At 38.9% G+C, this 25,793-nt stretch overlaps 1 protein-coding gene across 1 annotated transcript in view; it reads right to left on the bottom strand.

Annotated features, from left to right (window-relative positions):
* OLA1 (Obg like ATPase 1) overlaps positions 1-24,708 on the bottom strand; it is a 169,558-nt gene extending 144,850 nt beyond the window's left edge. Inside the window, 2 exon segments of the mRNA XM_032638235.1 lie at positions 23,164-23,268; positions 24,550-24,708. Coding sequence (XP_032494126.1) covers positions 23,164-23,268 — 105 coding nt within the window. The 5' untranslated portion in view covers positions 24,550-24,708.
* Positions 24,709-25,793: the final 1,085 nt, after the last annotated feature.

The raw sequence follows: 25,793 nt of genomic DNA, 5'->3' as shown, positions 1-25,793 counted from the left end.
AAAATTTATCTCACTCTAATTCAATGCTCAAATAAAATCCATAAGGATTATAAAACAAATCTGGGAATGCAGGGTGGGGGGTAGGGCGGGAATACATTTTTACTAACAGAAACGAATGAAATTTACAACAATGCAGCTCATGATTTACAATTAAGTTATGCTCCTCTCTCAGTCTATTGGAACGTTGAAAGCATCTCCCAAAGAATCTTTGTTATAAATGATAACTAGTCTCACAACACACCACAAAATCTATTTTACTCTAAAGTACCTAGAACACCAGTATCATTTCACCTGTATCTAGTATAATCTTCTCTGGCATAAATGTAGAGAGGTGTGCATTTAGTTAGGTCAATTACTTCACAAGCATTGGCTAACTGTCTAATAGGAAATGGGAGTTTGGAGCTCAGACTTCCTTCTAATTGTTAGTGCATAGGATTACTGGTAATCTAGAACTGTGAATGGTGGATTGTGAAAGTCAAAATGTGAATTTTTTCCAAGGTATAACTTTAATCAAGAAAAAGCTATTAAAAATGAAAGAACTGTTCACTTAATTTCTGTTATCTGATTTTATCAGATAATACACACTCAGAGAATGCCAACTCGTATTACTATTCTATCTTTTCCAACACTTTTTAAGGTAAAAATGTCTCCCAGATGAGATCTAACCCTATATTCATCAGAAGTTTATACTTGCTACAGTTAGTTCATCTGACTGAATTTTAAATCAGAGAACCAGTCCTTTTTTTTTTTTTTTAAACTCTGAGACCCTTTTAAAAGAGTAATGAACAGGGACTTCCCTGGTGGTCCAGTGGTAAAGAATCCACCTTACAGTGCAGGGGACGTGGGTTCAATCCCTGGTCAGGGAACTAAGATCTCACATGCCACGGGGCAACTAAGGCATCACGCACCACAACTACTGAGCCTCGCATGCCTCAACTAGAACCCCCAAGCAGCAAACTATAGGAGCCCACCCGCTCTGGAACCCGCGCACCACAACTACAGAGCCCACACACCCCGGAGCCAGTGCACGACAACTAGAGAGGAGAAAACCCACACGCCACAACTAGAGAGAAGACCCCCGCACACTACAAGAGCCTGTGTGCCACAACTAAGACCCAACGCAGCCAAAAATAAAAATTTTTTAAAAGCCATCTCTAAGACACCCTCTAAAAATAAAATAATATAAAATAGTAATGAACAAAAGGCAACAAGGAAGGCTTACCTAAAATACTACTGGTGAGAAGGATGGTTGGCAACGATATATTAACTTGAACCTGCCCATAGGTCTTTAAGATATTGCTCTTATATCACATTCAGACTAAATATTTATAGGATTAAAGTAGAAAAAGTTTCCAAAAAACAGCCACTTAAATCATTACTGGTTACTTAGAGTACCAATGGTCAAATCAGTAGCTTTCAAATGCTTGGCCTATAACAGACTCAGCTGAGAATTTAAAGGCATGCACTACCAGCCTCTTTCCAGATTTGGTGTAGGTCCCAGTATTTTAACTCAGCTAACAACTCAATGAATAATACTGACTGTTGTAGAATTTATATTGGTAACCTCTAAGAGCCTGGTAACAATCCCAGAACTCTAGGAATGATAATTAAGAGGAAATTACTAGCTCCTATAGAGACAGCTTTTCTTTTCAATCCTGTTAAGATAAATGTCATAGTACTTAATTTAAAATAGTCTGTATAATTTATCGAGTTATAGTCCGTCTATTTCAAGAAAGAGACTGAAGATTAATACAATTTAAAAATTAATATATAAAATAAGGCAGATACTTTTAAAAAGAAAACTCACATTCAAATTATGAGCTTTAAATGCCATGTCCATTAAAAATAATGAGGACTTCTTGGAGAAATTACTAGTTCCAGGTCTGGGACCAGAAGTATACAAGATGAATCTCAAACAATTTTTTCCCAAGGGAAAACAAGGAACCTACTGAAGGCCATAGAGTCCTATCAAAAGCACTCTGGAGCCAATCTGAATAGGCCCACAGGCCAAAGATGGGTCAATCTGAGCATCTTTAAGGATAGCTACAATGAACTATAACAAATCAAATAACTTCATATCCATGAGCTGTTAATAATCCTCAACAAGACAAAATCAAAAAAAAATTTAAAAAAAAACCCTCTCTGGCTACCTTTTAATGATGCTAGGTGATTGATTCTTCTGATAACCGTTGAGTAAAACATTCATTGTGTCCTTTCCTATATAAACTGCACTTTTAGAGTAACAAAGAATTGATGAAGAAAAGATTCTTTTATAGACATATTCCAGCCAATTAATGAAAAAAGAATAAAAAACTTAGAATACCACCATTTTGCAACCACTAAGGAACTAATGAATTGGGTAATTATCACCAATGATCATTAACTGTCTCCCCCCCAAAAAGTACCTCCTAACAATTATGTACACCATCTTTCAAGTATTCCTGACATAAAAAATTATATGATCAAAAATTATCTGAAACTTACCTGATCAAGCCTTTAGATATTACTATCACTTAACAGAAAATACAGAGGACAGGAAAACATATTAAGACACCACATAGATGCAATTAAGAAAATTTGGACTTTGGAAAATTCTGTAAGACTAACATCCAGATTTCTCTAACAAGTCAACTGGTGGAGGGAGGAAATTCTGCTTCTGGGTGAGATGCAAAAAGCTAACAGCAGACTAGAACTACTCACCCCAAACTAGAAAAGCCATTTAAATGCAGAATACATAAAGTATCTGTTTGAAGGGGCTAAGAATCTGGAAATGGGACATTTGCCCATTCTAGGCAAAGTAAGGTGGCCAAGAATCCAGGGATCTCTCTTATGCAAGAACAGGTTTACTCATGTAAGCTGATGCTGGAGTACAGGGAACCCAGCAAAGAATTAGGAGAAGACTTGGAAGATGGACCTCAAGAACACAACCAGTTTTCCCCTCAGGATACTGCTCTCAAAAGGGAGAATTACAAAAGCGTACTGAAGTAAATGAACTAGAGAGTAATACGCTCCATACCTTATTCCCCTCCCTACACAAAAATAAAACATAAAAAGTGATACTTAGGTTGCCAGAACAATCCATAAGTCCTTATTTACCGAAAATGTAAGTAAAGGGAATTCCCTTTGTGGTCCAGTGGTTACAATTCCGTGCTCTCACTGCCAAGGGCGCAGATTCAATCCCTGGTCAGGGAACTAACATCCCAGAAGCTGCACAGTGCAACCAACAAATAAAAATTAAAAAAAATAAAATGTAACTAAAATATTGCATACCTGCAACAAAAATATAACAAAATAATGGTACAATAAAAATACTTCAAGGAAAATTTAAATATATTAATTAATCCACTTACAAGACATTTGTGCCTTTCTTGGGGGACAAAAAAAGGGCAGTTGTATTTTTGTATACTGTAGATAAAAAACTGCTCGTTGCTATTACCACAGTCACAGTAATTGCAATATAAAAAGTCCAGGGGCTTCCCTGGTAGCGCAGTGGTTGGGAGTCCGCCTGCTGATGCTGGGGACACGGGTTCGTGCCCCAGTCCAGGAGGATCCCACATGCCACGGAGCAGCTGGGCCCGTGAGCCATGGCCGCTGAGCCTGCGCGTCTGGAGCCTGTGTTCTGCAACGGGAGAGGCCACAACGGTGAGGGGCCCATGTATCGCAAAAAAAAAAAAGTCCATAGGGAGTTCATGGAGTTATTTTCAAATTTATTGGTTTTATTAAGTACTGCATTTTTGACTGCCTTCCTGGACAAAAATATGTTTAATACTAAAGAAAAAAGTTTATCCCTTAAAACATATTACACAGTAAAAATAAAGAAAAGAAAGTCCCATTATCTCTTAGGCTAAAAAAATGCTTACATGCAGTCAAACTAAACATGGAAGACATCTCCATTTTCACAGGTCACCTCATCTTGGACATGATTTTAAATTTCATAAAGTCCAAGTAATCTGTACCTTCCAATAGCTTTGTACGTACAAAAAAGTAAAAAGGAAGAAGGAAAAAGAAAATTTTCTAAGGATTATTAGTACAGCCTTTAGCGGCAAGTTAAGACATTTTGATCTATTCAAATCTATTAAAGAAAAGCCTTGCAAAAGCAAAGAATTTTAAAGTTTTGGTTTAAATTGGAGTGGTAAAGCCCATAAGGCTTTTTGTGAAATGAGAATTTTACACACACACATACATTCAGATCCCTTATAAGGTTATTATTGAAGCTTGAAAGTATAAGATTCAAAATTGTAGGGATCTCTCTTATGCAAGAACAGGTTTACATAAATATTATTTCAGCACTGATATTAAAAAAGAGTGGCTAGACTTAATGTATGCCCCCCACTTAAGACTTAAATACTTTATTTTTGAAATTATATATTTTACTGTAATAAATAAATCTGACTGAATATATGTTTTATCTAAAACCTTATGCAAAATTACAATATGTATAGGGAAGTCAGGATACCAATGCAAACTCCCCCAGCATTCTGAATTAACCATTCATACAACACACAACCAAAAGCATGGAAAGAAGTAGAATATTCTTTCAAAATGTTTTGAATTTAGATATAACTAAACTGTTAAAAAATATCTATCTGCTAGATACAGAAAACAAAAATGACAGGAATAAATACCAATGTGTATATACATGGGTTAGTATAACCACATATTTTTCCTAATTCTATCAGGTGAGAGGGCTTAAAAGAAGTAACACCCCAGCAGTAGGATCACATCTAGAGCCCAGATCTTAGTTTCTAAATACCATTCTTCGATAAAAGAAACCAAGGCTCTCTGGAGACAAGGTTGGGGCACGAAAAACACACTATTAGCCTGAAATATCTTACAGTGTCAGAGAGTAAGGAAATGCTTGAAAAGAAAAAAAAAAAAAAAAAAGACAGGAAAAAAAAGAAAGGAAAAAACAAAAAGAATAGAAAAAAAAGATGGAGGCATGTAAAAAGGACATAAAACGCAACTTAAAGGAGCTCCCAATGACCAAATCTGAACAATTTGAGCAATAAAATAAATACTGATAATATTGGATTAAAACCCAAAGAATAAAAAAAATTTTCACTGAGTCTAAATAGAACTATATAAATGATTGAATAAATAACCTAATTGTAGGGGGGAAAAAAACATTCCATACAGAAGAATTCCAAATAATAAATGTAAGAGGAATAAGGGAAGTAGAATATCACCATTAGAACACCACACTAATAATTGCTGCAGGCAAAATCCACTAAGAAGTGATAAAGTTTAGCTGGGGAAACTTTAAGAAGAAACAGAATATTTAAATAGCCTCAAGATACCTTTCCCCCATAATATTAATTAATTACTGTGGTGATTTTAACGAATGTCCACAAATTCTTTGATACTCATTCCTTCAGGAGGTGGAGCTTAATTCCCCTCCCCTTGAGCATGGGTTGGACTTAGTGACTTGCTTCTAAGGAACAGCCTATCAAAAAGAAAAAGGATAATTTTACAGTGGAGAAATCTGGCAGACATCACCTTAACCAAATGATCAAGGTTAACATCACAAGTGACAAATCATGTTGCTGTCATGTAGGCCCTCAATATGACACAATGAGAAAGGCACTTCACCTCCACAGTGTTCTTCCCAAAAGTCTATTGCATGATTTCTGATACCAAAATATATTATAAAACTACAGTAATCCAAATAGTGTGGAATTGACATAAAGATGGACCCATATACCAGTGGAACAGAATAGAGCCCAGAAATAAATCCTCCCATATACAGTCAGATAATCTTTGACAAGAGTATCAAGACCACACAATGGGGAAAAGACAGTCTCTTCAATAAATGACACTGAGAAAACTGGATAGCCACATGCAAAGGAATGAAGACCCTTACCTTACACCATACACAAAAATTAACTCAAAATGGATTATAGACCTAAAGGTAGAGCCTAAAACTAAAAAAGTCACAGAGGAAATGTAGGGGAAAAACTTCGTAACACTGGATTTGGCAATTATTTCTGAGATATGACACCAAAAGGACACGCAACAAAAGCAAAATTAGAAAAAAGATGAGACTACCTCAAACTTAAAAACTGCACATCAAAAGAAACAATCAACAGAGTGAAAGGTAACCTATAGAATGGGAAAAAAATAATTGCAAATCACATGTCTGATAAAGAGTTAATATCCAGAATGTATAGAGAACTAGTATAACTTAACAACAACAACAAAAGTAACTTTAAAAAGTAACATTAAAAAGTAGCAAAGGACCTCAATAGACATTTCTCCACAGAAGATAAACAAATAGCCAAGAAACATATGAAAAGATGCTCAACATCACCAATCATCAGTAAAATGCACATCAAAACCACAATGAGGTATCACCTCACACCCATTAAGACAGTCACTATCAAAAAAACAGAAAACAAGCGTTGGCCAAGACGTAGAGAAATTAGAACTCTAGTACACTGTTGGTGGAAGGTAAAATGGTACAGCTGCTATGGAAAACAGTATGAAGGTTCCTCAACAAACTAAAAATAGAATTACCATGTGATCCAGCAACTCCACTTCAGGGTATTTACCCAAAATAATTAAAAGCAGGATCTCAAAGTGATATTTGGACACTCATGTTCACTGCAGCATTATTTACAATAACCAAAAGGTGGAAGCAGCCCTAATGTCTATCGACAGAGGAATGGATAAAGAAAACGTCCACAGCATGAGGAAACATCAAACTGGAATTGAGAGACATTATACAAAATACCTGAATAGAACTTTTCAAAAGTAAATGAAATTTTTCATGACCTTTAAAAGGTCTATACAGGAAAAGAAAAAGGACATTAGCAGGAAAACTGGTGAAATCCAAAACAGTCTACAGTTAATAGTAAATAAATAAATGAGCAAAAAAAAAAATCTGAAATTATATGATATAGCAACAGTGACCAGGCTTCAGGTTCAAGATGGTGGAGTAGAAGGACGGGCTCTCACTCCCTCTTGCAAGAGCACCAGAATCACAACTAACTGCTGAACAATCATCGACAGGAAGACACTGGAACTCACCAAAAAAGATACCCCACATCCAAAGACAAAAGAGAAGCCGTAATGAGATGGTAGGAGGGGTGCTTTCACAATAAAATCAAACCCCATAACTGCTGGATGGGTGACTCACAAACTGGAGGACACTTATACCACAGAAGTCTACCCACTGGAGTGAAGGTTCTGAGCCCCACTTCAGGCTTCCCAACCTGGGGGTCCGGCAACAGGAGGAGGAACTCCCAGAGAATCAGACTTTGAGGCTAGCGGGATTTGATTGCAGGACTTCGACAGGAGTGGGGGAAAAAGAGACTCCACTCTTGGAGGGCACACACAAAGTAGTGTCCACATCAGGACCCAGGGGAAAGAGCAGTGACCCCACAGGAGACTGAACCAGACCTACCTGCTAGTGTTGGAGGGTCTCCTGCAGAGGCGGGGGTGGCTGTGTCTCACCATGAGGACAAGGACACTAGCAGCAGAAGTTCTGGGAAGTACTCCTTGGCAAGAGCTCTCCCAGAGCCCGCCATTACCCCACCAAAGAGCCAGGGTAGGCTCCAGTGTTGGCCCCCCTCAGGCCAAACAACCAACAGGGAGGGAACCCAGCCGCACCCATCAGCAGAGAGGCATATTAAAGTTTTACTGAGCTCGGCCCACCAGAGCAACACCCAGCTCTACCCAGCACCAGTCCCTCCCATCAGGAAACTTCCACAAGCCTCTTAGATAGCCTCATCCACGAGAGGGCAGACAGCAGCAGCACGAAGAACTACAATCCTGCAGCCTATGGAACAAAAACCACATTCACAGAAAGACAAGATGAAAAGGCAGAAGGCTATGTACCAGATGAAAGAAAAAAATAAAACCCCAGAAAAACAGCTAAATGAAGTGGAGATAGGCAACCTTCCAGAAAAAGAATTCAGAATAATGATAGTTAAGATGATACAGGACATCGGAAAAAAGAATGGAGGCAAAGATCAAGAAGATGCAAGAGGGCTTCCCTGGTGGCGCAGTGGTTGAGAGTCTGCCTGCCGATGCAGGGGACACGGGTTCGTGTCCCGGTCTGGGAAGATCCCATATGCCGCGGAGTGGCTGGGCCCATGAGCCATGGCCGCTGAGCCTGTGCGTCTGGAGCCTGTGCTCCTCAACGGGAGAGGCCACAGCAGTGAGAGGCCCGCGTACCGCAAAAAAAAAAAAAAAAGAAGATGCAAGAAATGTTTAACAAAGACCTAGAAGAATTAAAGAACAAACAAACACAGATGAACAATACAATAACTGAAATGAGAAATACACCAGAAGGAATCAATAGCAGAATAACTGAGGTAGAAGAACAGATAAGTGACCTGGAAGACAGAATGGTGGAATTCACTGCTGTGGAACAGAATAAAGAAAGAAGAATGAAAAGAAATGAAGACAGCCTAAGAGACCTCTGGGACAACATTAAACACAACAACATTCACATTATAGGGGTCCCAGAAGGAGAAGAGAGAGAGAAAGGACCAGAGAAAATATCTGAATAGATTATAGTTGAAAACTTCCCTAACATGGGAAAGGAAATAGTCACCCAAGTCCAGGAAGCACAGAGAGTCCCATACAGGAAAAACCCAAGGAGAAACACACCGAGACACATAGTAATCAAATTAGCAAACACTAAAGACAAAGAAAAATTATTGAAGCAGCAAGGGAAAAATGACAAATAACATACAAGGGAACTCCCAAAAGGTTAACAGCTGATTTCTCAGCAGAAACTCTACAAGCCAGAAGGGACTGGCATGACATATTTAAAGTAATGAAAGAGAAGAAACTACAGCCAAGATTACTCTACCCGGCAAGGATCTCATTCAGATTCGATGGAGAAATCAAAAGCTTTACAGACAAGCAAAAGCTAAAAGAATTCAGCACCACCAAACCAGCTCTACAACAAATGCCGAAGGAACATCTCTAAGTGGGAAACACAAGAGAAGAAAAGGACCTACAAAACAAACTCCAAACAATTAAGAAAATGGTAACGGGAACATACATATCGATAATTGCCTTAAACGTGAATGGATTAAATGCTCCTACCAAAAGACGCAGGCTTGATGAATGGATACAAAAACAAGACCCATATATATGCTGTCTACAAGAGACCCACTTCAAACCTAGGGACACATACACAATGAAAGTGAGGGGATGGAAAAAGATATTCCATGATAATGGAAATCAAAAGAAAGCTGGAGTAGCAATACTCATATCAAATAAAACAGACTTTAAAATAACGAATGTTACAAGAGACAAGGAAGGACGTTACATAAAAATCAAGGAATCAATCCAAGAAGAAGATATAACAATTATAAATATGTATGCACCCAAAAAAGGAGCACCTCAATACATAAGGCAATGGCTAACAGCTATAAAAGAGAAAATTGACAGTAACACAATAATAGTGGGGGACTTGAACACCTCACTTACACCAATGGACAGATCATCCAAACGGAAAATTAATAAGGAAACACAAGCTTTAAAAGACACAATAGACCAGATAGATTTAACGGATATTTATAGGACATTCCATCCAAAATAGCAGATTACACTTTCTTCTCAAGTGCTCATGGAACATTCTCCAGGATAGATCACATCTTGGGTAACAAATCAAGCCAAAGTAAATTTAAGAAAACTGAAATCACATCAAGCATCTTTTCTGACCACAACGCTATGAGATTAGAAATCAAGTACAGGGAAAAAAATGTAAAAAACACAAACACAGTATGTTACTAAATAACCAAGAGATTACTGAAGAAATCAAAGAGGGAATCAAAAAATACCTAGAGACAAATGATAATGAAAACACGATGACCCAAAACCTATGGATGCAGCAAAAGCAGTTCTAAGAGGGAAGTTTATAGCAATACAATCCTACCTCAAGAAACAAGAAAAATCTCAAGTAAACAATCTAACCTTACACCTAAAGGAACTAGAGAAAGAACAAGCAAAACCCAAAGTTAGTAGAAGGAAAGAAATCATAAAGATCAGAGCAGAAATAAATCAAATAGAAACAAAGAAAACAATAGCAAAGATCAATGAAACTAAAAGCTGGTTCTTTGAGAAGATAAACAAAATTGATAAACCATTAGCCAGACTCATCCAGAAAAAGAGGGAGAGGACTCAAGTCAATAAAATTAGAGATGAAAAAGGAGAAGTTACAACAGACACCACAGAAATACAAAGCATCCTAAGAGACTACTACAAGCAACCCTATGCCAATAAAATGGACAACCTGGAAGAAATGGACAAATTCTTACAAGGTATAACCTTCCAAGACAAAACCAGGAAGAAACAGAAAATATGGACAGGCCAATCGCAAGTAATGAAATTGAAACTGTGATTAAAAGTCTTTCAACAAACAAAAGTCCAAGACCAGATGGCTTCACAGGTGAATTCTATCAAACATTTAGAGAAGAGCTAACACCCATCCTTCTCAAACTCTTCCAAACAATTGCAGAGGAAGGAACAATCCCAAACTCATTCTATGAGGCCACCATCACCCTGATACCAAAACCAGACAAAGATACTACAAAAAAAGAAAATTGCAGACCAATATCACTCATGAATGTAGATGCGAAAATCCTCAACAAAATACTAGCAAGCAGAATCCAACAACACATTAAAAGGCTCATACACCATGATCAAGTGGGATTTATCCCAGGGATGCAAGGATTCTTCAATATATGCAAATCAATCAATGTGATACACCATATTAAGAAACTGAAGAAGAAAAACCATATGATCATCTCAATAGATGCAGAATAAGCTTTTGACAAAATTCAACACCCATTTATGATAAAAACTCTCCAAAGTGGGCATAGAGGGAACCTACCTCAACATAATAAAAGCCATATACGACAAACCCAGAGCAAACATCATTCTCAATGGTGAAACACTGAAAGCATTTCCTCTAAGATCAGGAACAAGACAAAGATGTCCACTCTCACCACTATTATTCAACATAGTGTTGGAAGTCCTAGCCATGGCAATTAGAGAAGAAAAAGAAATAAAAGGAATATAAATTGGAAAAGAAGAAGTAAAACTGTCACTGTTTGCAGATGACATGGCACTATACATGGAGAATCCTAAAGATGCCACGAGAAAACTACTAGAGCTTATCAATGAATTTGGTAAAGTTGCAGGATACAAAACTAATGCACAAAAATCTCTTGCATTCCTATACACTAATGATGAAAAATCTTAAAGAGAAATTAAGGAAACACTCCCATTTACCATTGCAACAAAAAGAATAAAATACCTAGGAATAAACCTACCTAGGAAGACAAAAGACCTGTATGCAGAAAACTATAAGACACTGATGAAAGAAATTAAAGCTGATACAAACAGATGGAGATATATACCATGTTCTTGGACTGGAGGAATCAATAATGTGAAAATGACTATACAACCCAAAGCAATCTACAGATTCAATGCAATCCCTATCAAATTACCAGTGGCATTTTTTACAGAACTAGAACAAAAAATCTTAAAATTTGTATGGAGACACAAAAGACCCCAAATAGCCAAAGCAGTCTTGAGGGAAAAAAAAAGGAGCTGGAGGAATCAGACTCCCTGACTTCAGACTATACTGCCAAGCCAGTAATCAAGACAATACGGTACTGGCACAGAAACAGAAATATAAATCAATGGAACAGGATAGAAAGCCCAGAGATAAACCCACACACCTATGGTCAACCAATCTATGACAAAGGAGGCAAGGATATAAAATGGAGAAAAACACAGTCTCTTCAATAAGCGGTGCTGGGAAAACTGGACAGCTACATGTAAAAGAATGAAATTAGAACACTCCCTAACACCATACACAAAAATAAACTCAAAATGGATTAGAAACCTAAATGCAAGACCGGACACTATAAAACTCTTAGAGGAAAACATAGGAAGAACACTCTTTGATATAAATCACAGCAAGATCTTTTTTGATCCACCTCCTAGAGTAATGGAAATAAAAACTAAAATAAACAAATGGGAATTAATGAAACTTAAAAGCTTTTGCACAGCAAAGGAAACTACAAACAAGATGAAAAGACAACCCTCAGAATGGGAGAAAATATTTGCAAATGAATCAACGGACAAAGGATTAATCTCCAAAATATATAAACAGCTCATGCAACTCAATATTAAAAAAAAAAACCCAATCCAAAAATGGGCAGAAGACCTAAATAGACATTTCTCCAAAGAAAACATACAGATGGCCAAGAAGCCCATGAAAAGCTGCTCAACATCACTAATTATTAGAGAAATGCAAATCAAAACTACAATGAGGTATCACCTCATACCAGTTAGAATGGGCATCACCAGAAAATCTACAAACAACAAATGCTGGAGAGGGCGTGGAGAAAAGGGAACCCTCTTGCACTGTTGGTGGGAATGTAAATTGATACAGCCACTATGGAGAATAGTATGGAGGTTCCTTAAAAAATTGAAAATAGAATTACCATATGACCCAGCAATCCCACTACTGGGCACATAACCAGAGAAAACCATAATTCAAAAAGACACATGCACCCCAATGTTCATTGCAGCACTGTTTACAATAGCCAGGACATGGAAGCAACCTAAATGCCCATCAACAGACAAATGGATAAAGAAGATGTGGTATATATATACAATGGAATATTACTCAGCCATAAAAAGGAACGAAATTGGGTCATTTGTAGAGACAGGGATGGATTGAGAGACTGTCATACAGAGTGAAGTAAGTCAGAAAGTGAAAAACAAATATTGTATATTAACGCATATACATGGAACCTAGAAAAATGGTACAGATGAACCAGTCTGTAGGGCAGAAATTGAGACACAGATGTAGGGAACAAACGTATGGACACCAAGTGGGGAAGCGGTGGGTGGGGGGTGGTGTGATGCATTGGGATATTGGGATTGACATATATACACTAATATGTATAAAATGGATAACTAATTTTAAAAAACGCAAAAAAAAATTGTGAAAATAGAAAAAAAAAGTGACCAGAATTCTGAAAAATAAACAATGAAAATTAAAAGATTTAACAGAAAGTAAATTATGAAGTACTTTTAAGGTACACAATTACTGTTGATAACAGGAAAGAGTGAGTGGGAGAGCATATCCATTGTCCAAAAGATTATTCATAACATATTGAAAAAGAAAACAAATAATTCCCAAGTCATGAATTTCCATGAAAGAGGAGGCACCCTGGAATACTGAGAAGTATACAATAAGATTTAAGTTCATTTAAATGTTACTGGGGAATTTTGCTTCCCCTTCTATTTATGGAACTGCCCTCCTGACACAAAGAGCTAGGAAATCAGATAAAATATGAAATAAACAGTTTTCAAACAGGGGACAGTAGGTAGCACAGGACTGTGTTCCCTGTGAAAACAACAAATGAACTAAGCTCTAAAACTACCCTAGCTTACTGCCTAAAGGTGGTTTCAAAGCCACAGCACAGGGAGGGGAAACCAATAGAACCCGGCAGTCATGCCAAGTTAAAGAGACTGAGATGAGAGTTTGAGCAGGCCAAAGTAGCTAAAATTTACAGGACAGTATACTAGAAAGGAAGCAGCTGCACAGAGAGAGGGCTCTGGAGGTAAGCAGAAGGTATCTTCAAGAATATGGCTTAGTAATATTTGTATATGAGGAAGCTCAGTCTCCAAAGGCCAGGAGAAAAAAAACACTCAAAAGCAGCACAGTGAACAGTTCTCAGGTTCACACGGAGCTTGGAACAGTTCACATCCCCACCAGCCAGAGCAGAGAAAGATATAATAATATAAGGGAACTTGGGTAGAGTCTTCAAAGAGTCACATCTTAGTATCCGAGCTAAAGTAGCACCAGAGCAAAAAATATTATGAACTCATCATAAGAAAATATAATAAACAGCCTCAAAACAATCAAAATGATACACAAAAACTAAATGCCAGAACAAAGTCCTACACTCGTTAAAGGAATACTCTAACATTAAGCACTCAACATAAAATCCAGCATCTGGAATCCAATAAAAATTAACAGGCATGCAAAGAAGCAGGAAAATATAGATCCAAAGCAAGATAAAAGTCAATAAACACAAACACAGTAATGATAGAGATGATGGAATTAGCAGACGAGGACCATAAAATAAATGTAATAGATTTTTAAAAATTTTTCTGAAGGATATAAAGGTAAATATGAAGATAATGAAAATATGAAAACCATCCAGACAGAACTATTGTATAAAAAATACAGTATATGAAAAAACTGAATTGAAATGAAACACATTGGATGTGACTAACTGTAGATTAGACACTGCAGAAAAGATCAGTGAACATGAAGACAGAACAATAGCAGCTATCAAATGAAGCACAGGGGGAAAAAATTGGACAAAAACATAACCAGAGCTTCAGTAGAATATTACCTAGCGGACTAACCCATATGTAATAAAAGTCTCAGAAGGAGAGGAAGGGAAAGGAGAGGGGAAGAAAAGAGCATTTGAAGAAATGCTCTGGCCAAATATTTTACAAATTTTATGAAAATCATAAACTCACAAGCCTAAAGTCTCAACAGACCCCAAGCAAAAGAGGCATAAGGAAAACCCCATCAATGCATATGAAAATCAAATTTCTGAAAACCAGTAGTAAAGAGAAAATTTTAAAGAAAGCTATAGGAAAAAAAAACAACAACAACACATTATGTACAAACAAACCACGATAATAACGACAACAGACTTCTCATTAGAAAGCCAGAAGAAAATGGAAGATACCTTCAATGTGCTGAAAGAAAAACTGTTCCTGGAATTCCCAACGAAAACCGTTCCAAAATGAAGGCATTATAAGCACATGAAAAGATGCTCAATATTATTAGGCATCAAGGAAATGCAATTCAAAACCACAATGAGATACCACTTCATGCCTTTGCTATAATTAAAAAGATGATAACAATCAGAGACCACAAATAACAAATATTAGCTAGGATGTGGAGAAAAAAGAACCCTGTACACTGTTGGTGGGAACAAAAATTGCTGCAACCACTGTGGAAAACAGCACGCAGGTTCCTCAAAAAACTAAAAGTAGAACTACCATATGATCCAGCAATTCGACTTCTTGGGTACATATCCAAAGAAAATGAAAATATTAATTCTAAAAGATACATACACCCCAGTGTTTATAGCACCATTATTTACAATAGCCAAGATATGGAAGCAAACTAAGTGTCCATGAACAGATAAAGGGATAAAGATAACATGAGATACACACCACACACACACACACACACACACACACACACACACACACACACACAATGGAATACTACTCAGCCATTAAAAAAAAGAAAGAAATTCTGCCATTTGCAACAATGTGGCTGGACCTGGAGGGTATTATGCTTAGTGAAATAAGTCAGGCAGAGAAAGACAAATACTGTATATTATCACTTATATGTGGAATCTAAAAAACAAAACAAACCAGTGAATATAACAAAAAATAAACAGACTCACAGGTGAAGATAATGAGGAATGAAAAAATATGAAAACTATCCAGACAGAACTATTGTATAAAAAATAAAATATCTGAAATAAAATGAAATCAAAATGAAGACAGAGAAAACAAAATAGTGGTTATCAGTGAGGACAGGGAAAGGGTGTAGTGGCAAGATACGGATAGGGGAGTAAGAGGTAAAAACTAATATGTATAAAATAAGCTACAAGGATATGTTGCACAGCACAAGGGATATAGCCAATATTTTATAATAACTATAAATGAAGTATAATCTATAAAAATTTTGAATCACTATGTTGCACACCTGAAACTACTATAATATTGTAAATCAACTAAACCTCAATTTAAAAAATGTTTAATAGGGCTTCCCTGGTGGCGCAGTGGTTGAGAGTCCGCCTGCCAACGCAGGGGACACCGGTTCGTGCCCCAGTCTGGGAAGATCCCACATGCCGCGGAGCAGCTGGGCCCGTGAGCCATGGCTGCTGAGCCTGCGCGTCCGGAGCCTGTGCTCCGCAACGGGAGAGGCCGCAACAGTGAGAGGCCCGCATACCGCAAAAAAAAAAAAAAAATTAATAAATAAAATTTTAAAAAAATAAAAAATGTTTAATAAAGATAATTACAAGCACTGGTGAGAATGTGAAGAAAGTAGAACCCACATACATTGCTGGTAAGAACACAGAATGACACACTTGCTTTAGAAAAGTTTGGCAGTTCCTCAAATAGTTAAATATACGGTTACATACAACCCAGAAATTCCACTCCTAAGTATACACCCAAGAGAGATGAAAACATATGTCAACAGAAAAATTTGTTTATTACAAAGCTGGGACAGAGAAAGTACAAATAAGCCTGGAACATAATGTGGAGCTAGAAACTAGAAAATACTCAAAAAATAGAGGACACATCAAAAGTAATACTAGTGAACAGGAAGGCTCCTGATGGCCAAATGTGGGCAATTTGAGCAACAAAATAAATAACAATAGTAACGCATTATAACCAACAAAGTAAAAACTGATCCTGATATAAACAAATTATAAGTAATTTACATGAGAAAATGGGGGGTTCTTCTTTACAACAGAATTCTAAACAATAGAATTCTAAACAATAGAATTTCCATTGTTCCTTCTATAAATTGTTTCCTCTATAAATATAGAAGACCAACAGAAATTTTTAAATCTCCATTTGGTAAACACCACAATAATAACTATTTCAAACAAGAATCATTAATACACGCCAAAACTGGGGGGCAAAAGTATGAGAAACACAATATTTACATAATTTCAAAGTATCTCCCTAAAAGATATATTTATTAATTGCAATGGAAAATATAGTAAACTTTTCAGTGAAGAAAAGATAAGTGATCAAAGTTAAAATCACCAGTAACTGGACAAATCAACATTGTGTGCTTCCTGATATAATGTACTAAGAAGCACATGTCACTTCTGCATCCAAAAATGCATAATTTGAATTTAATCACAAGGAAATATTAGATAAACCCCAAGGTTTAAGAGCCTACCATAAGAGGTCAGCACTCCTCAAAAGTGTCAAGGACATGAAAGACAAAGTGAGAAACTGTTCTAGGTTAAAGGAAACTAAGGACACAGCAACAATTAAATGCAACATATACATAATCCTGTATTAGATCCTGGACTAGAAAATGGACATTAGTGAGACAACTGGTAAATCAATGCTAATTTCCTGATTTTTATAACTGTACTATGTTAACATTTGGGGAGTGTAAGCAGACCTCATATAGGAATTTTTTTAACTAGCTTTGCAAGTGTGAAATTTTTTAATTGTGAAACTACTTCAAAAACAATTTTTATTTACTCTTAAGCAAAAAGTCACACAGACTAGGAAGAGGTAGTTCTAATGCATATCCAACAAGGAACCCATACCAGAATTAAAAAACACCTAATTATTACTAAAAAGAAAAAATATCCTTCACAAAAGATGTCCAGTAAACATATTAAAAGATGTTCAAAATCATTAGCTATCACAGGTATGCAAAACGATCATGATACTACACACAAGTATGGCCAAAATGAAAAAGAATGATAATACCAAGTGCTAGTGAGGATGAAGAGAAATTAGAACTCTTTTTTACAATACCAGCACTATAAATTGGAATAACCACTTTGGAAAATTATGTGGCAGTATCTAAAGCTATTTAACTCCTAGAGGTGGGGAGTTTGGGGGATAGGGTGAGTGGGGTAAGTGTATCCATTCACCCAACAGAAATGAGTTCTTATATCTACCCACCAAAAGACATGTACATGAATGTTCAAAGCAGCTCTATTCATAATAGACAAAAAAAGGAAACAACCCAAATGCCCATCAATAGCAAAAAGGGTAAATATAGTGTATATTCTCTCAGGCATAATGTTGACTTGTAAAAGATATAAAGAGTGCATAATGTGGGCTTCCCTGGTGGCGCAGTGGTTGAGAGTCCACCTGCCCATGCAGGGGACGCAGGTTCGTGCCCTGGTCCGGGAAGATCCCACATGCCGCGGAGCAGCTGGGCCCGTGAGCCATGGCTGCTGAGCCTGCGCGTCTGGAGCCTGTGCTCCGCAACGGGAGAGGCCACAACAGTCAGAGGCCCGCGTACCGCAAAAAAGAAAAAAAAAAAAGAGTACATAATGTGTGATTCCATCTGTATCAGGCAAACTAATCAATGTGGTAATAGAAGTTGGAATATGGTTATCCTAGGAAGGAGAGTACCAACTGGGAAGGGGTACAAGGAAGTCTTTTGTGGCACTGGATTTGTTCTAGATCTTGATGTGGGTACTGGTTACATGGGTGAATTAAAATGTAAAAATCTGATATGTACATTTAAAGTTTTCGCATTTTACTGTGTATGTTATACCTCAATTTAAAAAACAAAAACAAAAAAACACTGGGACAAAACAAAAAAAGATTTACTATAGATAACGCCCTGACAGAAGGCCCACTTAAGAAGCCTCTGGAATAATTCAAGTAAGAAATGAGTGGCAAAAAGATGTGAAGAAAATAGATCAGAGAGATATTCAGGTACCAGGTTTGGTGCCCTACTGAAAAATACAGCTGAGGGGAAAGGATGAAAAGATAAATCTCTCAAGCATCTGGGTGGAAAGTAGTATTATTAACCAAGATAGGGAATGCAAGAGGCAACAAGCTCAGTTTTAGACATGTAGGGTGTAGAAATTTAACTGGAGATATTCAGGGCAGTTAGATATATGAATCTGGAACTCAGATGCAACCTGAGCAGGACATATAAATTTAGAAAAGAGAAGCCAACATATGATTAAAATTAGGAGAGGATGAGACTGCCCAGGGAGAAAGTATAAAAGAGAAGACAGCCAAGGACAGAAACCTAATATAGAGCGCAAACACAGGAAGTGTAGCAAGCACAAAAGACTGAAGGAAGAGTTGAGAGAGGTGGGGAGTTACTAACAGTGCCAAATAGGGCAGAGAGGTTAAGTAAGTTAAGGACAAAAAGTGAGTACCAGCTTTGACAATCAGATCATTATTGCCTTTTGCTATAGTTTTTGTCAAAAGCAAACATTTTTAAGAGGTCTTAAATGACCTACAAAAGAGTTAAAATACACAATCTGTACCACGCTGTACCTTCATTTCCACATCAATTTCAAACTAGTTCATGCAAGCAATCTGCAAAAAACAAATTATTAATAGTCATAAGTGGAAGATTACTATTAAGACTTTAAAATTGTAAAAGAAAAATATAATCTATCCCAAGGATAGAATATACATAATTGCTTATTGTTTCTTATATATAATGTATATATAATAAACACTATTCTGTATAAAAAGTGAGTGGCTTTTCTGTATGTGAAATTTTTTATAATCAAATATTGGAAAAAAACTGGCCAGCATGAAAAATAAATATATGCATTAAAGAGAGCATTATTAATTGAGCACCTAGAGATTAATCTTCCTCCAGTGAGTTTCTCGAAGCAATCAAGAATGGAGCCTCTTCAGTAAGAACAAGCAACTAAGAATGAGCCAGGAAGACTTCTCCAGGGAACAAATGGGTGTCATACAAAACTATATTAGGAAAATAGGAAAATAGTAGAATGCAATGGATTAAAGATGGCCACACGTTCTTTTCTACTCCTCCCCTCAAGAGGCTGAGTCTATTTCCCTTCCCTCCTTATCTCACGACTTGCTTTGACTAAAAGAAATAGGTGGGAGTGTTTTGTACCACTGGCACATTTTCACTCTCTTGGGAGTCAGCCACCATGCTATAAAAAAGTTTGGGCTGGAGACCACTTGGAGAGAAAGAAGCCAAGTAAGGGAAGATAGAAATGCCCTAGACTTCCAGCCTGATAAGGCCCCAGCCCTGTGGGTATGGCCATCTTGGACCTTCCAACCCAACTAGCCATCAGCTGAATGCAGCCACATGAAGGATCTCAAGTGAGACCAGCAGAAGACTCACCCAGCTAACCCACAGAATCATGGGAAATATTATTATAAATATTTATCGTTTTAAACCACAAACTTTTGGAGTGGTTTCCTACATAAAAATAGATAACTAAAACATTGAACATAATTACCCTGTGATTTTTTTTTTTAAAGCATTTCCTACAATGTTTTCCTCAACAACAGTACATAGCTTTATGGTTGGACTCTGGCAAATTGGGAAAAGGCAAGCTGTAGGAACAACCAAAGGACATTCCCAGAAGTATCAACTAAGCAAGACAAATACTCTCCTGAGGCAGTTGCTGAGTAATGGAACAGAGTATACAGTTGTCCCCCAATATTCATTCTTTCCTCCTTTCATAATAACAGAATTTTTAACTGAACATATGTCCATCAAAATAAAGACTACATATCCTAGCCTTCCTTGAAAGTAAATTCTTATGACTATTCTGGACAAAGGAATGTTACCAGAAGTATGGTGTGGCAGCTTACAGGAAAAAAAAAATCCCTCTTAGACTGCAGGGCAAGTTGTTTGGTCCTTTCACCCCTCGGATAACCAGTTGTCTGGAATTCACAACACTTTGGTCCATGAGAATGAAAGGCCATTCCCTTGGGATTGCTGAAGCATGAGGTGCAAGGAGCTGGGGTTTCTAAGATTTCATAAAGCAAGGTCAATATACCAATCTATGACTGCAAAATTTACACTTTTACATAAAAAAGAAACTTCTGGGCTTCCCTCGTGGCGCAGTGGTTGAGAGTCCACCTGCCAATGCAGGGGACGCGGGTTCGTGCCCGGGTCCGGGAAGATCCCACATGCCGCGGAGCGGCTGGGCCCGTGAGCCATGGACGCTGAGCCTGCGCGTCCGGAGCCTGTGCTCCGCAACGGGAGAGGCCACAACAGTGAGAGGCCCGCGTACCACAAAAAAAAAAAAAAAAAAAAAAGTAGCCATCAAAACGTGCCTCTTTATCATTAAACCTACACATGGCATCAAGGGCAGAAAAACTATCCATTCACAGATAATTACTGAGTGCCTACCTACTAAGTTCCTAACACCAGTCTAGGTGCTAGAAATACAACAAACAAGAACAAGACAATCCTTGCCTTTACGGAATTTAAATTCCAATGAGAAGGGGGCAGGGATGTTAAACATTGATTAAATTAGATAATACACATAAAGTGCTCAGAATAGTGATAGGCATACACTAAATAAGTGTTCAAATAAATATCAACTGTTGTTAGCTATAAATATCTCTCTATGTTTCTAGGTAATCAGCAAACCTTCTTATTCATCCAGTTCTCTAAAAATCAAGAGATTCTTTAGATGGTTTCAGCACTAAATGTCCTTATTTTTGATCAGCAGGCCATCCTTCAGAGAACTGTCCTCTCTCCCCAATCCATTTCTTGCGGGCCTATCCAGAGGTAGACATGCCCAATAAGATTTCCTTACACAGGAATCTATATCACTGGAGAGGCAGCAGGTGATGAGCAACACCCAGAAGTTCAGTTCATATGGCTGAGCTCCACGTGGACCCGTCTCTGCCAGCACTACCCAGGCTCCTGTCCTTCCTGAGGCCTGGCTGTTCAGCTTGTCCTTCAATGCTCTCCTTCCAATAAGTCTCTTTTTCTTGCTTAAAACAGCAAGAATTTGTGTTGCTTACGAAGAACCCTACCTGATACAGTTAGGCAATGTAAGATCATTCTAAAAAAAGGGGTGTTCATAACCAAACACAATTGCCAAAACTCATTGAACTGCACGTTATTAAAATGAGTGAATTTTACTGTTTATAAAGTATATGTCAATAAAACTGGGGGAAAGTGGGAGGAGTATTTAATTTAAAAGCATAAATAGCACATTTATACCAGATAATAAAATATTCTAGGTTATTTTCCTATATATTGACTTTATTATGCTCTATGCTAAAAAACTCATACAGGGAACATTTTTTAAGATGGCCCATTTAAAATCAGTCCCATTTAAAGTCAAGCTGCATTGACTGCAATGATTCTAGAATGAAAGAAGTATGTTAATATCTAAAAACTATGTCTTGCTTACTAACGCAATAAAGTTCACAACATGCATAACGATCATATCTTGCTTTCAAGTTTATTGACAGCACCCTACAGTACTTTGCTTAATTATTTGTTTTGCTTATATTCCCACTCTCTATTTAGTCTTACTTTGCAAGCAGCCTATATCACAGCAGGAAACCCCCTCAAAATGCAAACCTCTCCAGCTCCAGACTGAAATTAGGACAGCCCCACTTGTCATGTTTTACATTACAAGAATTTCAGAACTGCCTTACTTGGTCACACCATGCTCCATTCACTAAGCAATCTCTATGACAGGGGCTCCTAGGAACACGTGAAAGAACATAGTTGTCCTACCTGCCACCAATCTAAAAGCCTAAAGCACATTCCAAAATACTTTCCGTCCTCTTAATAAATCCATATTGGATCTGTTACTCCTTAGTACACCCTAATCACTTCTGAGACATTTTACATTTTAAGGTTAGTAAAAGGTATAAAATAGAAGGGCAAATAATGAAAAAAGTAGACTTTGAACAACCAAGTTGCATGTGTACAGATTTATATAATAAACCCCACAAGTATTTCCTAATTAGTCTTATTTGCAGTAATAATTCACTTTAATTTTAAACATTACAAAACTCAAAATTTTATTCTCACAACTTTCAGATTTAGCCACTTTATAAGATACCCTTTTAGCACATAACTTCCAATATTAAGTTCAAACTTGTCACCTTCTTTTCTAGTAAAAATTCAGCCATCTGATCCCTGATCTCCCAAAAATCTAATCAAATTTATAATGGGGCTTTTAAAACTATTTCCTAAAGTATCCTACTGCATGGCCTCTGGTAGCCAGCCTAAGTACCCTACGGAGCCAGCCAGCATGAAAATCTAATTTAAACTACTCTAATTCCTCATAAATTCAATACTGTGTATCTCCCAACAGTGTTTCTGGCAAACCAGGGCTGATCTGGTTCAACTTGATGTTTAAACTCCCACTGCTTCTTCCTCTGAGTTTAGCAAAACAAACAGTATAAGTAACTCAAGTTTCAACCCAGTATCTGTGTAGAAAAGCAAAAATAAGATAAGTGTAAATGAAAACCTTGTTTTGCAACATATTAATAGTCCAGCTTCCTAGCCTCTTTTCTTCAATTTAATTTTTTATTACCTCATGAGTTCCCATTTCTACAAGACCCAAAGTATTTACAAAACGAAAATGAGAAAAGCCCAACATTCACCTACCCAACATTTGGCAACCCAACAACACCAATTTTCAAGGAAGTTCCAAATCTTCCAATGATTGGGGGTGGTTTAATTCCATCACCTGCCTTTTTGGGGGGCATCTGAAATGTCAAAACAAACATACATATGAACAAAACTTTTTACTGTCCCCATTGACCAAAAACACATTTCATCACACACAATATATTATTGAATAATAGATTAAGAATACAGCATACTGTATATATCAATCTAAAACTGACACACTTTATTTTTCAACAAAAATGAAAACAAAAAAGTTCTGTTAACAGATCTGATTCTGATAGTTGTCAAAGCAGTCACTCCTGAGAAGTCCTGGAAAACTGATCTAAAAATATGTGGCACCAGAAATCAAAAATAAAATTTAGCTGCCAATCTTCCATCCAGACTGTTCACAAAACATTTTCTTAACCTGACATGTGGTTATATGAATGAAAGCATTTGGAAGCAGGAGCACAGGTAAGAGTGTCAAAGAAAATCCATTCTAGAACCACTAGCAACCGAGTCACCTCCCACCAAACCATTCCCTCAATCTGGAACCTGTTCTTTCCCATTTCGCCCACAAGCACCATTTTTCGCGTGAATGAACACACGCCGGTATCAAGGTCTTTCCAACAAGTTTCTTCCACCTTTGGCACTCTAGTTACGACTCATCAGTCCTCATAAGCAACCTCCTGAATCCACCCTTTGGTTACTTCTAGTCGTAAATGGATCTACTAAGCCTTTTTATTTACAGGTCGAAACTTTTTCGGTCCCTGACAATCTGGCTCTAAGTTTCTCAGGGCAAAATTGAGCCGACTTTAGTACTGCAAACTGAACTCATGAGGACTGCTAACCTCACGTTTTATAAGCTGGGAACTAAAACTATCCCTGTCTTCTGGCTCCAACTGAACCTCCCGGGGCCACGCTGACGCCCTGCTCATGAAGTGATAGCCTCTGATCCCTGACCCCGAGGGCCAGGACTCTCCCTTCTCAGGGTCGTAACTCACAGCTGTTCCCAGCCAAACCCCAGGTCTCCTAAGCACAGCTGCACGAACAGAGACTTTCCAGTCCTCTGGCCTCCTACCAAGGAGTGGCTGGCCGCCCAGCCAAAGCGAGGTCCCACCCAACATCTTCCCCCTCTGGACTGGGCCACTGGCCGTCCCCGCCTCCGGAGAAGGCTTTCCCCATAGCGTGCCGGGTGAGGCGTGGGCCGCTCCCGGGACACGCGGCCTAGTCCGAGAGCGCCTCATTCATCCACACGCTCCACGCCGCCCTCCGCCCAGGCCGGCCACCCGGCCCTGGCGGGACGCCGGCCTCAGAGCAATGGGCCAGAGTCAAAGACGCGGCGGGGGTCTCGACCACAGGCTCCCTGAGGACCTCACCGTGCTCAGGGCGGACGATGACACAGGCTCCCAGCGGCAGCGGGAAACGGGTCCTACCGGCAGCCGGAGGCCGGGAGGAAGGAGGAGAAAGCGCAGGCCCGGCCCCTCCGCCGAGCGGAATGCACGTCGGCGGCGGCGGCGGCGGCTGCGGCTGCGGCGGCGGCGGCGGAACAGGCGGGCCGGGCGCCGGGCTGCACCTGCGCGCAAGCCGCGCGCCCCACCCCGCTCCGCCCCGCGCTCCCCCCATCCCGTCCCTCCCATTGGTTTGGCCGCGGGAGGCGGGAGAGGGTGGGAGGAGTTGCGCGGCGCCCGAGCTGGCGGGAGCTGGAGAACAGTCCTTGCAGGCCTGAGCCGGTGGCACGCAGGAGCGCGCGTCTTCCGCCATCCCTACACGTGGGGCTTCTCGGCCTCGGATCTCCGCTTCCTTACAGGTGCGCGCCCCGCGTTTCCCGCACACGCTCGCTTGCCGCCCTCCAGCCCCACACTTAACCCGCCGCTTCACCTCGAAGCACCCTCGGCCTGACCGCCCGCGCGGAGGCGGGTCGCCTGAGGTCTGGCGATCAGCCGCGCCAGCCCCGCTTGGCCGCCAGCTGAGTCCTCGGGGACCACGGCCCCAGCTCGCCTCCTTTTCCTATAACGCTCTTCAGTCAGTCCAGATGGTGAGAAGCTGTTAAACTTTCTTAACGGAAAAAAAGGGTTAAGGGTATGATCTAAGGCGTCCTTCGTCGCCTTATTTTTCAGGCGTATTACAGGCACTGGATCCCAGAATGCGTTTAACACAGCCAGTTTCCACACACATCCCGCTCCTTTTCCTCTGGAAGGGTAAGAACAGAAGCCTTTGGAATTTGGGAAACGTTGGTTCCAATCTGGATTCCACTACCCATTAGCCGTTTGACCCTGACCAAAATAATCTCTCTGGGCTTCAGTTTCCTCTGGGATAAAATGAGGCCACTGAGACCCACCTTAAGAGGTTATTGTGAGGATTGAGGATAAATGAGATAATGTGTGTAAACCTTGTAGTAACAGTACCCAACACAGATAGGAAAGGCTCATAAATAGTAATAAAGGCTATTGTTAATATTAGGGTTTCATCTCATCTCACCCCTACCTGACTACACCATGAGCTCCATCTGTAGAAGGAATTCATTCATTTAGGTCCTGGCCTTCAGTCAGCATTCAAGTATTTGTTGCAGTGAATGCAATACTTGTCCAAAAATTGTGACACTTTTTTTAGGTGCTTCTTT

Source organism: Phocoena sinus, chromosome 7 (assembly GCF_008692025.1).
Source record: "Phocoena sinus isolate mPhoSin1 chromosome 7, mPhoSin1.pri, whole genome shotgun sequence".
NCBI lineage: Eukaryota > Metazoa > Chordata > Mammalia > Artiodactyla > Phocoenidae > Phocoena > Phocoena sinus.
The sequence above is the reverse complement of the archived record's forward strand: the minus strand, read 5'-3'. Positions and strand labels throughout refer to the sequence as shown.